A 15180-nucleotide genomic window follows, 5' to 3' on the forward strand; every position below is an offset into this window, starting at 1 on the left:
TATTTTGTCTTCCAGGATGTTGCTCGACTGATAGCCGAATGCTTTGCTAATCGTGAAAAGGCTGAAATAACCTTCTTAGTTGTCGAAGCAAAAAAATCAAATTTGGAACCGAAGCCGACGGCGCTGATATTTTTAGAAGCCTAACATTTGCTTGCCCTGCCGGCCAGTGACCCATTGGAACGACAAAAACTCGAGTTCCTTTACGAATGGGGCATCGATTTAACGGAGACGCCAAAACCAATGCCAACACCAATACCGCTAACGAAAGCCAAGAACCCGCCGCCACTGCCACTGCCACACGAGTTGCACAACAACATCAATAGCCACTATGGCAGCAGTGCGGCGATCAGCAATCATCAATCTCAATCTCAAACTCATTCGCATCCACATCAACATTCCCACCAACAGCAGCAGCAGCATCAGCAACAACAACAGCAACAGCAGCAGCAGCAGCAACATCAAAACACAAAAACAACGCCCAACACAAACAGCAACACACAAGCAACACCAACGGGAGCAGCAACAACTGCAAACAAACAACAACAACAGGGAAACACCAACACACCAACGAAGGCTTCGCGTGAGGCGACTCCCACAAGGGAACAGCATCAGCAACGTGCCACGCCCACACGCGAAAGCCAACAACAAACGCCCACCCGCCAGCAGCAACTGCAACGCGAACAACGCGAGCAACGCGAACAACGTGAACAGCAGCAACATCAACGTGAACAACGCGAGCAACGTGAACGGCAGCAACATTTGCGCGAGCAACGCGAACAACGCGAGCGGGAATACCAACACGAACACGAACACCAACACCACGACCAACACCAACACCAACACCATCGTGAACACTACGAGCAACACCACCACCACCACCATCATCATCATCATTCATCTGGATCACAGCAGCAACACCAGCGCTACAGCAGCAGCAACAGCTACAAATCTCATAATAATTCCGTTTACCAGTAAGGAGAAACCAGAAAGCAAGAGTCAAAAATACAATTCTCGCAATTGGAGCTACAATTCTTTTGGAAACATTCTTTCAAAACTGCAACAGCAATTCAATCAGTAAACAGTTTAATTGTGCTACCTTTGTTAAAACAAGAAAAAAATAGGACCTCTGCCTCTCATGCACGCCTCTTTCTACACTGAACACAACGCGCTTGTCAAAATATATACAAAATACCCCGGCTGTATCCGATCGAATTAAAAGTGAATTCTATGAGCCAACATAACCCGCTTAACTAGGCCCTCTAGAAATGTGTTAATTTGTTGTAGCTGATGAGATGCTCTTACCAAAAAAAGAAAAAAAATTAATAGAAATTGAGTCGACAGTTAGGAACAAACCCTTGTTAATTTTCGTGAGTTTGTTAATTATATTACCCACATTTCGAAATATCAAATACAAAATTTTACCACTGCCAAGGTTAAAGAAAAACACTAAAAAAAATGCTATAAAAAATCAAGAGCATCTCTCTCACTTGGCTTTCCGTTCTATCCCCACAAAGTTGAATATGGCTCGCCCAAAGAAAATTATATTAATGTTAGAACCAAGAACCACTCCGATCCTCAACTAGAATAACCAGAGACAAGACCTATCCAGTCCTTAGGAATCCTAAGACCCTCTATCGAACCACGCGCTAGTCGAAATGTGTAAATCTGTGTAAACTCTAAAACATATTATTGTATGATTATTATTATTATACTATTGAGTATCATGCGAGCAAACGTAGCTTAGACCGTTAGTCATTACTTGTTTAAACTAGTGACCAGACAAGTTTAGGTTCACGAGATTACTGTAAGAGCAATGTTATTTGATGATAAACCCACAAAGGCCCCCAAGAAAAGCAACCACAAACCCCAAATAAGGCATACATTAAGAAAATCAAGAGCTTAAAATGTTTAAAATGAACAAGTAAATATCTTAAAAATCCCTTAAACAGTAAGCAAGAAGAAGACGATGCAGAGAAAAAAATATGAACAAAGAATTAAGGCACAAGACACTGTAAAATGTAAAAATAACCAGCAAAACTAGTAACGAATTGTCGCTTTTGTTAGATTCAAACACACACTAACACACACGAATACACGTATGCACGGCACTCACACATACACACGCATGCATATTGCCAAATTGATTGTATTTACAGCAGCTAATTGAACAAAGAAAACCAACAACAAACAAAAATGAAGCCCACCTAAGCAAAAGATAATTTGTAAAAATTAAAAATAATCTTAAAATTAAATCACAAAAAATGTAAAAAGCTATAAATATATATATTAAAAGAAGGAAGCAGTAGCTATGGCCATACACACACACTCACACACTAACACTTACACCAACACCCAATCAGAAATATTTAGCCCGAAAAGCGCATCAATTCTAAATTTTAACCAAAATATCAAATTATATACCCGCAGTGTTGTAAGGTTAATCGATGATCTAAAATTCTTTATGATCAGAATAAATCAAATTTATCATTGCATTTCATAGTTCACCAATTCCGAGATACTTTTCTCGATCAATCTGACAACACCGCAAGGCATATCCCTGTTATTAGTACAACTTAAACTGCACACTGCACAATTTTTGAATGTTTGTTAAATGTTTTAAGGAGCAAATGCCGACACCAGGACAAATCCTCTGCAAAATTGTATTCTCCTCACCAAACTAACTAATGGAAATACCTCGCACCCCAAAAAACCGATCCCCCAAAATCCCAACTCCAATCCCTAAAAAATGGTAAACGAATTATGAAACTGCTAGGGCAGACGGGCATCTATGTCTGTTCTACCATCTTAAATGCAAAAATAACATTAACGCTGTAGAGAACAAGAAGAAATTAACGCTTAAAATTTGAGGTTGATTGGCATTAAGTAAAAGTTAAACGATGTTGAAGCAGGAAGAGCCGAGCCGACAGGGCGCGATCACGAGCAAGTAAAAAATTATATAACAACTTTAACAGGCACGACGAACAACATATTGTGCAAAAACACAACTATAACTTCATACGTATTGTGTAAAATATTAGCAAAAGACGAAATCCTTTTTATAGATCAAAAACAAAAAACAAAACCAACGTATTTTTCGCTCTCTATCTTTCACCTTCGATTATACGATCTACGACCTATATCTGTATCTGTATCTGTCACTCACTCAGTCAATCGTTCTTCAGTCAATCGTTTCGGCAAGTTTGTTGATTTCGTTTGTTGTGTGTGATAGTGTTTGGAATAAAATGAAACTTTTGCATGTCACAAAAGCAATTTGTTCACCCTAAGTCCCCCAAAAAGTTAACTTTGTGTCTAATGAATATGTATAGGGCATGGTTTCCATGTCGGGCTTGTTTTTTATATCATCTCGAAAAAACTTTGAAAGGAAAACTATTTCTCTGCTTAACTCTCTCTTATTAACTCTCTTTATGTATGTGTGTGTGTGGAAAGTAAATATACAAAATTATTACAATTGAAATTGAATCGTTATATGAGGTATTGTACTTGTATTTTTGTTGACTATTATGTAATTAAACGCTTTACTGAATATCAGTTATGTACATTTTTTAGCTACAAATAAAAAATTAAAACCATATTCAAGCAAAGAAGCTTATGCTGTTACTTATTGTTAGTGAATTTACCACAAAAAAAAAAAACAAAAAACAAAAACAAAACAACAACTGAAACAAAAATCTAAAATATAAAAATCAAGTTGAATTTTTCAAAATTTATAAAAACCAAAAATCATTTTGCAACGTTCATGCGTGAAGAACAAAAATATCAAGGGGATTGCCTTGTGGACGCACTTACGCCTTTGTAAATTGCGATACATTTTGATGAGAAGGCTTAACTTAAACTTTGAGAACTACCAGATAAATATCTATTTAATATAACGTATACATGCATACAAGCAACTTATAAACATATACCGTATATAAAACGTATGCTAAACTATATCTAAATTGTAAACGACAATGAGAAGCAATTTTAAGCAAAATGAAGAAAACCATTTCAATTTCAACTTCAATACCCCCCCACATGCAACACACACGGATGAAGCAAGACATTTATGTGAATTAATATGTATAGTACTATATGTAACTATGATTACAAAACAGCAACAAGGCTATCTATATGCTATGCTAATGAAAGGGTAAACGGCATTTAAACTCATTCAACCGAAAACAAACAGAAACCGCATCACACAAGGAAGAAATGAAAGCTTATAAATACCATATAGAACCGTATATGTACCATACCATATATAGATCCACAACCATGTACCACGTAAATATCGTATCGTAAATAGCAATAGCAGATAGTTATAGTTGATATGGATAGCTAAATTACCGAATAGCAAAGCCTCAGCCGAAGCAAACTTGTTGTACGATTAAGATTGAGCTAGACTTTTAACCAGAGATAATCCAACTTGTAGATATATCGATATATCACGTAACAGTGTATGATTGTGTATATTACCGGATAAAAAAGAACTCTTATGATTTCCAGGTCTCGCTTTTCAGTTAATCCCCTTTAAATCCAACTAAAATATATCAAGGCCTCCCAAAAAAACCTTTAATGCATTCAGACCAGACCACAAAAACAACAACCAACTACAACAAAAACAAACTGTGCCACCTAGTACATAACAAGAAATGGTTATATATCTGTATCTGCTATATAGACACTATAAACACATACAATTCAACACGGACTTGTACTATATCTAGATATATTATATAGAGAGAAGGAAAACATTCAATGCTCACTTTTATATTTTTTATCATACATACCTATATCGAAGAAAGCACCGTAAGAACCACTGATTAACAAAAACAAAACCAACCAAACATAGGAAAATTCTCATGCCCAAAGAACATATATTTATATATAGTGTACAAGTTCTATAAGCCTAGTTATTCGTTCCATTGCTTTTTAGAGCCAATTTGCTTTGCTTGCGAGACAAAATTCCCTGGAAAACCCCGTACCTCTATATTATTTTTGATTTATTACCCCGTTCAAAATGACAATTAGAAAGGATAACACCAGGCATAAACGCAAAAGATCGAGCTAAACTAGTGCTTAGTGTTTAATGATAAACAATTCCAATAAAAGTATTTCAGTTGTGTATATTGTAAAGAACAATTATGAATGAACAAATATAAAGTTAAACATTTAAAAAATAATTCAAAAAATTTATTGAAGCATTAATAATAATTGTATTTATCAAAATTAATACAAAACAAATTTAAGGCATTAGCATAGCAAAGATAACGGTATACATAAATTGAAATGAAAATGAACACAAAAAGCGCTGATTTAATATTATATTATTAATTATATTATTGCAAACAACAAAGTGAAAAACAAATGATATTGTCCTTGGTATTTACATATACATAAAAAAACAGCAAAAAACAAGAAAAATAAAAAGAAAACGTTTTTTTATATAATCGAGATATTTTTCAACGCTGATCTGCATGGGTTTAAAATGAGTGGGTGGGTTTATAAAAATTATCAGAGTAAATTAACAACATTTTATTAATATATTTTTTTAATGGTCCTAAAAGCTACAGTTCCAATTTTAAATCTAGTTTCACAATTATGATTATTTGTTTTTTTTTTATTTTTTATTTTATTTTTTATTTTATATTTATTTTTGTATTTATGTGCTTTATTAACACAATTTTCCCTTTTCAATATATTAAAATTATAAATATTTTACTAAAATAAATTCAAAGGCTTTACTTAACGTTTTAATTACCAAATTGTTTAAAAAGTTATTCTTTTAAATTATGTTAAATATCCCTTGACTTCACCATTTAGGTATTTTCTTTGAATCTTTTTTTTCAAATTTTCGCGCCCAAATCGCCTCACTTGCGATGAATCGATAGGCGCAAGCGAGTTCGAAATTTCAGAGAGAGACGGCACCACAATTCGAACTTTGTGTTTATAAGCGAGAACGGAACTTGGGTCGGCAACAATTTCAAACAAGACGTTAAAGGCGACCGTGCCTAACAGCGACTGTCCAGCAGCCAAAAGAATCCTGCCAGGACTCCAGCCTCCAAAGCCGGTTCATTCACAACAAAAAATCCTAAACAAGTTTAAAAAGTGCGCGTATCCTTGCAAAGTTAAAAAATAAAATAAAAGTAAAGATGCCTTTTGCCCACGAACAAATTAACTTGGTTGCCAGCGAGCAGCTGAGCAAAACCGAGACCATCAAGCTGCGCAACCAGCACATCGGGTAAGCCATCCAATCCTTCCGTAGTCCTTATTCCGTAATCTCTTAGCCGTAATCCCTGGTCCGGGTCGTGAGCCTGCGACCTTGCCTTGAATTTGCCGTGGCTGTCAAGGTCAGGCTGGCGGCATCCCCCATTCGGCCCACTCATCGCTCATTCGCTCTCTTTCGCACGCACTTGCTTCCCAGCGCATGATGTTCTTGTATTTTTGGCACTGTTGCCAACAGCAGCCACACAACAAAATAATATAACAAAAAAGTGTACAAGAGCACAGGGAAACAAAAACATGCAGCGGCGTTTTTGTTTTTAGATTGGGCTTTATTGATTTTTATCGCCAGAGTACCAAATAATAGGAAGCCTAATTTAGAAGGCTTACAAAAATAATTATAGAAGCATTGCAAAGAAAATGAGGATATTCTGAATTGTTGTTCGCTTTAAAATTGTTTAGAAACAAATATAGGAGCTAATAACTAGGTCAAAGGTTTATTCAAACTTTCCACTGCCTTCGGGAATCAAAAAAATATATAAAAAATTGATCGATAAAATTATATACATATTAAATTAAAATTGGGGCTTGTTTCTTTATGACCGCGATGTCATATGAATGTACGTCATTGGGCTATTTGAAATTTGAATTTCGCAATATCACTCATAATATATTAACTATACTAATGATATTGCTTTAAATAATCGGGCATTTGGTTCGGTTTAAATTTAAAGTTGAGGCAATCATCAAAGTAAATTGCTTATAATCTTGAATTTCGAATTTCTTAATTTCAAGATCAAAGTGCATTTATTTGCACCGCTTTAAATTGTTAGCAGCTGTATATTCCCGTTTTCTTTGTTTGCCCAAAGTCAACCGTAAAATGTTTATCAAACACGGCAAGACGCCTTATTTTTGTCTGACAAACACAAATACAATAACCATTTAATTCGGGAGTGGGACGGTGAATAATCTTAGTGATTATAAGTACGCTTATGACGGACACTTGTGAACTGCGAAAATAGGCCCCGGTTAATATTGTAACTTAAGTCCCACTCACGTCACTGTATTTTACTTTGTCGCTTTTTTTTATGGTTCAAATTAGCGGTTTATGAGTTTAGTGTTACCTAGTTAATACTTTTTAATTTTTCCTTAGGCAAGCCTGCCAGCTCTTCTATCGCTCCGATCCCCTGAAAATTGTACGCGGCCAAGGTCAATATATGTTCGATGAGGAAGGCACCCGGTACTTGGATTGTATCAATAACGTGGCACATGGTAAGTTTTTTATTTACTAAAACTAAAAAAACATATTAAAGAAATATATAAATATATATATTAATCCCAGAAAATAAATATGAAAGAAGAAACATATAAAAAAAATATAAAAATATATTGTTTCCTCTGGAAATATTTATGGAATGAGATTATTAAATAGAAAAAATAATTTAGAAGATAGGAAAACTCACGTATTTAATATCACACCATCTTTCACACCCCCTTTTCTGCTATGAAAAAATTCCAAAGAAATGGGTTTCAGCTAAGTAGTTGCTAAGTTCTATTGCTTGATTGCCTAGGCGGCGATTTTGGAACCGGGGCCTGATGACGATTATTTTGGACCCCCGTCTGGTCGTCGACACTTGGCTGATGCCAGATCCTATTTGTTTTTTTCGCTGATTAGAAGCGGCACACGTCCGCCTAATAGCTAATGCCCAGATGCAAAGTGCAGGCCGTACAAAAAAGTGAGAAGTTTAAATGTGCCATGGGGAATATATTTTGGGGTGGAATGGGCGGCCCATTCGCATTTGGCAACAAGTTCAAGGTTGGGCCCCACATTGTACATTGTTCACGTATATAGATATAGATATAGAACGAATGGCGGCAGGCCAGACGTCGGCGGCATGTTCAGGCCCCGATTGAAAGCCCCACTGCGACTGAGTCAGCCTTATCACATCGCCCACCGGCAATTTTAGATGCTGCCTGTGGGAATCGGAATGGGAATGGGAATGGCGATTCCGGCGGGCGGGCCTGGCCAGCCGGCCACTTGGTTCTGATTTCGGATTTCGGGCCCCGACACAGAGCCCCAGAGCAATAACTGGTGATTAAAACAACAGTGTCATCAAGACAATCACAACAACAATAACAATAACAATAACAATAACAACAAATGGCCACGGGCGCATTTGCGTATAAAAAAATACAACAAGTATTACGTACTCATATATCATCACCAAGGGGGGCCAGTCAAATCCAGTCTAACCATATCAACTTATCAGCAGCGGTGGCCCAACACAATAACAACAACAATAAGGAGGATTGACGTCGGCGACCAATTTGCCAATTTGCTGATTCCAGGGTACTCAAATTGTTTGCGTCTTGTTTGTATTTTTCCAAAACGCTTCCTACAACGGAATTTTCCGCTTACAAGCATGAGTCGTCAGGAATTTCCTCAAAAAAAAAAAAACATAGATAATGCATTACAATTGGCAGAGTTTATCAAATTTTTTGAGATTATTAACCTAAATGCTTTGTGCAAGATAGAAGTTGACAGTTCAAAGTGATGATAGTAATTCTCTTAAAACAGGTGATCTACTTTAGTTATTTATAGTATAGTACTATTTGTATGATGCTCCCCTTTTTTATTTAATAACTTTTCCGCTCTGGATTAATGCTGATAAGCTGAGGCCATTGGCATTGCAAATGTACTGAAAAATCATGAAATAGAATTGGAAATCCGGTGGGACTTGATAACGCCTACCATGCTCTACTATTTAATAATAGCACCCCTTCTAGTAATTCCATCCAAGCTGGGGGCTCATTAGCCTGAACCAATTTCAGCCCTATTTATAGGCTCCAATAAGGGTTATCTTTTTTGGGGGCAAAAGGTAAATTTGTTTACAGTTTGGAGATTGTCACCTGATGGATGGTGTTTACACCTTTGAATGTTATCAAGGGAAATATTTTTTAACTAAGGGTTTGGTTTCAGATACATAGCAATCAATAATCAATAAATAATTCATTATTTATCAATAAATAAATCAAGCATTCAGTATAAAAAATATTCGGTTTGAAATCTTCCTTAAATTGGCGATAGTTTAAAGGATTTTTGTGAATAATTATAACAATTTTTAATTCAATATCATTCAGATAAAATTTTAAAATAAATTCATTTTTTGACAGATAACATTAAACAATTATTTTAAAAAATTTTAATTTTTTGATATTCAGCTAGTGCCTACCCCTAAATATTAAAACGAGTTAATGTGTGCCTCTTAATAGTATAGGATGACCCACTTAAGTATTTGCACATTTCGCCGACGATCGCAAAACGCAGTTAGCCTCGTCCGGGTTTTACGATTATTACACTGATAGTTTGCCTTTCCTTCCCAAAAACGTAATACAAAACTCGTGCAGGGGCTTGTAACCCATGGCTATAAGTCATCGACAACAAAGTTGGAAATCAGTCCGCAAGCAAACATAACATGGAACTGGCACTATAACGATGATAAGGCGTCGAGTGCACGTGTTGACGATCTCCGATCGGAATAACAAGTTGTTATGAAACTTGAACCACGTTCCGCGTAATCTCGTGCTACTTTTTCTACTCCGGTCCTCGGAAAAGCAGCAACATGTGAACGTCTCGTGCGAGTGGAAATGTACTCGAGATAGTGGCTAAGCACAATCCGGAAAGTGGGCGGGGTTGCCGCCCCGGGGAAGAGTCCATCACAATGCGTACAGTCTGCCCATCCATCCGACCATCTGTGTTCGTAGTCTAGTTCCAATATTTGTCGTAGTGCCCCTTTCCCTCTCCTCTCCTTCGGGATCTGAGCAATCAGCTGTGCCACTCAGCACACATTGCGAGTGGAAAATTCTGACCAGATAATGGGAAAACCACCCGGGACCATTGGTCTGCGGGCTGTGAAAAGTCGGACAAACAGGCGATATAGAAGCGAGAGCAAGTGGAAGTGGAAGCATGTCATCGCAGCCACTTGTAGATTGGCGACAATGTCGCGAAAAGCAAATAAATTCGCACGTTTTTGGGTACAAAAATCTAGAAGGCGGAAGATAAATAGATATCACTGAAAATTCTACAGAAGAAAGGTTGTTTAGCTGAATAGAAAGACTTGAGATCAATGGGAAAATTATTCAAATTATTTTTAGCAATATAGGAATCCAAAGAAATCCTATGATCAGAAAAAGATTCCCTAAATAAATAAACAAATTAATTTTATTTAAAAAAAATGCATTAAAATCTTTATAAGTAAGATATCTTAAAGAAGTTTCCTTACTTCACTGACTATATTTACTGAACAAAGTTAGTTAGTTTTCCAGCATAACTGTACTCTTGTCGAGTCGAGAAAATTAGAATCCAATGTCTAGACTCTAGAGACTCCCCCATGGTCACTGCTCATTGCAAACCTAATCAGCAGGCGAACGCAACGGAATTAGCACCGCCATATAATGCTATATAATTTCAGGGCACTGATATAGAAACTAAAAACGTGAAGGCATCGCGTGTACTTCACGTGATATTCGACTTGTGGAGGAGCACTACGCCTTATCAGAAGGCGCGACTCCGAGTCCAAATACTAATTGTGAGCGTACTCGACGGAATTAGAAACGCAATCGCAAAACGAGTAGTTGACCCCCAAAACGACGCAATCTGTCGACTGGAGCGGAGTGTTATGGATTCGGGGCCTTATCGCCCATCCGTCGGGGCCTATGGGCAAATTATAAACATACAAGTGGCGACGCCCATCCACATTGGATCCGGGCCTGTCTGGAAGCGTTCTATTTTCAGTATCGTCGTGTCAGATTCGTCCGATTTGTCGGATTCGCTTCATGCGGTGCGATGCGCAAACGTTCGGATATTTTTATGGGCAATCACGTGCGCGGCTCGCTTATTTTTAGGCACGTTTCGGGCGGCGAGTAATTATGTGGGTGGAATTACCCAAAGCTTATCGCATTTTGGCAGATCTATAAATAAGATTTGGTAATCTTCAGTGGGCTCGATATCGGCACTTGGAAATTAACAAAACGTTTATTTGTGGGGCTTACCATCTTGAGATATACAAATTGAACTTCGATCTTGGTATTTCCAGTCATAGATTAAAGAAACGTGGGAGTGTTAAAATAAAATAAAAAAATAATAAAAATAGTAAGTTGTATATTAAGGAGACTGCTTTGTGAGCTTACTCTACTTACTATAAAAATAAGCATGTTGTTGACCTAGTTTTTTTTGCCATGGGGAATAAAATGAATGTGTTATCAATTTGCAGATAATTGGCCTAATTCAATAAAATGATTATGATAAAGTAGATTAAAGTAATGCAGACAATTGAGCAATAAAGATACATTTTTATTTCATAAAAATAAGTGTTTCCCAAAAGAAATATTGCAATGGTATTTAAGTATGACTGATGATTGAATTTAAAGTTTCGATAATAAACTTATTTATGATATGTTTATTTATAGGGTGTCTTATTAACATGTTTTTTTCTTTATTATTTTGCAGTGGGTCACTGTCATCCCGAAGTGGTGCGAGCTGGAGCCTTGCAGATGGCCACCATTTCGACGAATAACCGCTTTCTTCATGATGAACTTGTGCAGTGTGCTCGTACACTGACCAGCAAAATGCCGGAACCATTGTCCGTGTGCTTCTTCGTCAATTCCGGATCAGAGGCCAATGATTTGGCTCTTCGACTGGCCCGTAACTTCACCAAGCGACAGGATGTTATTACTCTTGACCAGTAAGTTTTGTTTCTACAATCTCAAAGTTTAAATGAGCTTAAAAAATGTATTTCATTTAAAGCAAACTTAAACTATTTGTTGTTTGCTTTTACTAATTATATTTCCTTTTTTTTACAGTGCCTACCACGGTCACTTGCAATCGGTGATGGAGATTTCTCCCTACAAGTTCAACCAACCTGGTGGCGAAGCCAAGCCCGACTACGTCCACGTGGCTCCCTGCCCGGATATCTACGGCGGAAAGTTCACGGATAAGATGTATCCAAATGCAGATATGGCTGCTATATATGCCCAACCCATCGAGGAGATCTGCCAGAAGCAATTGGCCAAGGGAGAGGGCGTGGCCGCCTTCATTGCCGAGAGTTTGCAGAGTTGTGGTGGCCAGATTTTGCCACCAGCTGGATATTTCCAGGCCGTCTACGATGCAGTTCGTTCCGCCGGAGGAGTTTGCATTGCGGATGAAGTGCAAGTGGGATTCGGACGAGTGGGTAGCCACTATTGGGCCTTCGAGACCCAGAACGTTGTGCCCGATATTGTGTGTGTGGCCAAGCCGATGGGCAATGGACATCCAGTGGGTGCGGTAGTCACCACTCCTGAAATCGCTCAGGCTTTCCATGCCACCGGAGTGGCCTACTTTAATACTTATGGTGGTAACCCAGTGTCCTGTGCGATTGCCAATGCTGTGATGCGTGTGATCGATCAGGAGGGTCTGCAGCAAAAGGCTCTGGTTTTGGGAGACTATCTCCTTGATGAATGCAATCGATTGAAGCAGGACTTCGAGTGCATTGGCGATGTCCGCGGCGCAGGACTCTTCGTGGGCATTGAACTGGTTGAGGATCGAGAGGAACGCATTCCGGATAAGAAGGCCGCCCACTGGGTGGTCAACAGGATGAAGCAGTTGCACAAAGTGCTGGTCTCCTCCGATGGACCCAATGACAATGTGATCAAGCTAAAGCCTCCCATGTGCTTCAATCGCGAGAATGCCGATGAGTTCCTGTTGGCCTTCAGGGAATGCCTGACCGCCGTGATGCAGGATCGATTGGCCAGTGCCACATCTGCCGCAATGGCAGCCACCAGTGGGGTTATTGCCACCGCCGCCGAAACACTGGCCAACAAAACGAAGCTCTTCGAGCGACAGGATCGCCTTATTAAGTCCGTCTGAGGAAGTGGCTGCTGGTTGGCCAATGCCACCAACTCCATCAATGCCTCTCCGCCCGGGCACAAAATAGCTTTAGCCACCAAGGATATTTAAGTTATTCCACTCTCCCCAAAACTTGATTTTGATTAGATTTAGTGCCATTTACCCGTTAACTCCTATTATGTTCGTCAATTATCTTCTAGTATCTAGAAACGTAGGGAGCCCAAAACGAATTTCTTCCATTGTTACATGTATACGTCAAGTTTTGATTACATTAAGTATAAATATGTTAAAAGTGTTATTGAAAAGTATAAATATACTTTTTTTTTGTATATCATATCTTTGGCGTTTTAATATTATATTTAATTCATAGATGCACGCTCTTCTAAAGTATCTTTATACATTCTATTCCATTACACCCCTGATTTTGAAGTTGCGTACCTGAAAATGTTATAATTCGGATGATGTTTATTTTTGTTCAATAATGTTTAAAGTTTTAGAGCACATAACTTTAACAATTTTGCACCCACTTCATTATACCCTTGATACCCAAGGGTATCATGATATATCAATATATCATCATATATCAATATATCATGATATATCAATATATCATGATATATCAATATATCATGATATTTTTTTTTTTTTTTTTTTTTTTTTTTACGCGCGTAGTCCCACGGCCCACTTTCCCGCCCAACCGACCGAGGGGCGACCGCCGTGTAACGTACGGCACGATTCGCGATAATTTTGACGCGAAAGAAAAGTTAAATTTGACGCGATGTTAATTAAGAAAAAAAAATTAAAAACGAAGAAAAATTTTAAATTTAATTTAAGTTTAAATTTAGCAATCTAATTTTGTGCCAGAAATGTTAAAACTAATTGCTTAAGGAGCTGCAGAGAGTCAGAAGAGGATAAAATAGGAAAAAGTCTATTGTAGTCAGAACAAAGTACTCTGAAAGGCTCATGCACGTTATAATTACGTCTACACTGATTTAAAACTAAAGGAACATAATTTCTAGTTAATCTACTTGGTACCGAGAAATTTAGTCTACTCAGCAAATTAGGACAGTCAATATCACCACGTATAAGGTTATGAATAAATACAGTACCAAGCATCGTTCTACGGTTAGTAAGGGAGGGCAGGTTAATGAGGAGCAATCTATGCGAATATGAGGGTAGGAATAGGTTTGCATTCCAGTTAAGGCGGCGTAGTGCAAAAATTAAAAAGTTTTTTTGTACTGATTCAATGCGATCAGCATGTACTCCGTATTGAGGACTCCAAACGGGTGCCCCATACTCGAGGATTGGCCGGACCAACGATATAAATAAAGCCTTGGTAACGTAAGGATCCTCAAATTCCTTCGACCATCGTTTAATAAATCCAAGCATTCCCCTAGCTTTATTAACCATGCTCGAAATATGCAGAGTGAATTTAAGTTTGGGGTCCAATAGGACGCCAAGATCGTCAACAAGCGCTATTCTTTCCAAGGCACCACCACTTAGCGAATAGGTGACGTTATGCGGATTGACCCGACAGAACGTCATCAGCTTGCATTTGGAGCTGTTTAATTTTAGTAAATTGTCGTGACACCAGTTTTGAAAATTGTTTAGGTCTGCCTGAAGGCTTAAATGACGGGAGCAATCATTATACTGCAGACAGAGTTTTACGTCGTCCGCGTACATAAGTACGCGGGAATGCGTAATGATCGATGGAAGATCATTAATGAACAAAGTGAAAAGTAATGGTCCCAGATGGCTTCCTTGTGGTACACCAGAGGTAACTCTGAGGAGACCGCTTAAGGAATTTTTGAAAAGGACTCTTTGAGTTCGGCCACTGAGATAACTAAAGATCCAACTTAAAAGATCTGCTGGAAACCCCATCATGTCAAGTTTGCGAATCATTAGGAAGTGATTTACAGAGTCAAATGCTTTACTGAAGTCTGTGTAAATGACATTAGTTTGGAAATTATTTTTAAAGCCATCTATCACGAAGGATGTGAGCTCTAGAAGATTTGTTGTGGTAGACCTGCGTTTCATAAATCCGTGTTGGCATGGAGATATGATTGATCTACAAA

General features: G+C 38.0%; 2 protein-coding genes across 2 annotated transcripts in view; both read left to right on the top strand.

The window, feature by feature from the left end:
* Positions 1–5444, top strand: part of LOC108086918 (whirlin) — a 48787-nt gene extending 43343 nt beyond the window's left edge. The window contains 1 exon segment of the mRNA XM_017183995.2: positions 16–5444. Coding sequence (XP_017039484.2) covers positions 16–975 — 960 coding nt within the window. The 3' untranslated portion in view covers positions 976–5444.
* A 523-nt stretch (positions 5445–5967) lies between these two features.
* On the top strand, positions 5968–13441 carry LOC108086945 (alanine--glyoxylate aminotransferase 2-like). The gene is made up of 4 exons (XM_017184058.2): positions 5968–6241; positions 7376–7494; positions 11732–11966; positions 12085–13441. Exons 1-4 carry the CDS (start codon positions 6153–6155, stop codon positions 13124–13126), a joined length of 1485 nt encoding a protein of 494 aa, XP_017039547.1. The 5' UTR covers positions 5968–6152; the 3' UTR covers positions 13127–13441.
* The last annotated feature ends 1739 nt before the right edge of the window (positions 13442–15180 follow it).

Source organism: Drosophila ficusphila, unplaced genomic scaffold, assembly GCF_018152265.1.
Source record: "Drosophila ficusphila isolate 14025-0441.05 unplaced genomic scaffold, ASM1815226v1 contig_286, whole genome shotgun sequence".
Classification (NCBI taxonomy): domain Eukaryota; kingdom Metazoa; phylum Arthropoda; class Insecta; order Diptera; family Drosophilidae; genus Drosophila; species Drosophila ficusphila.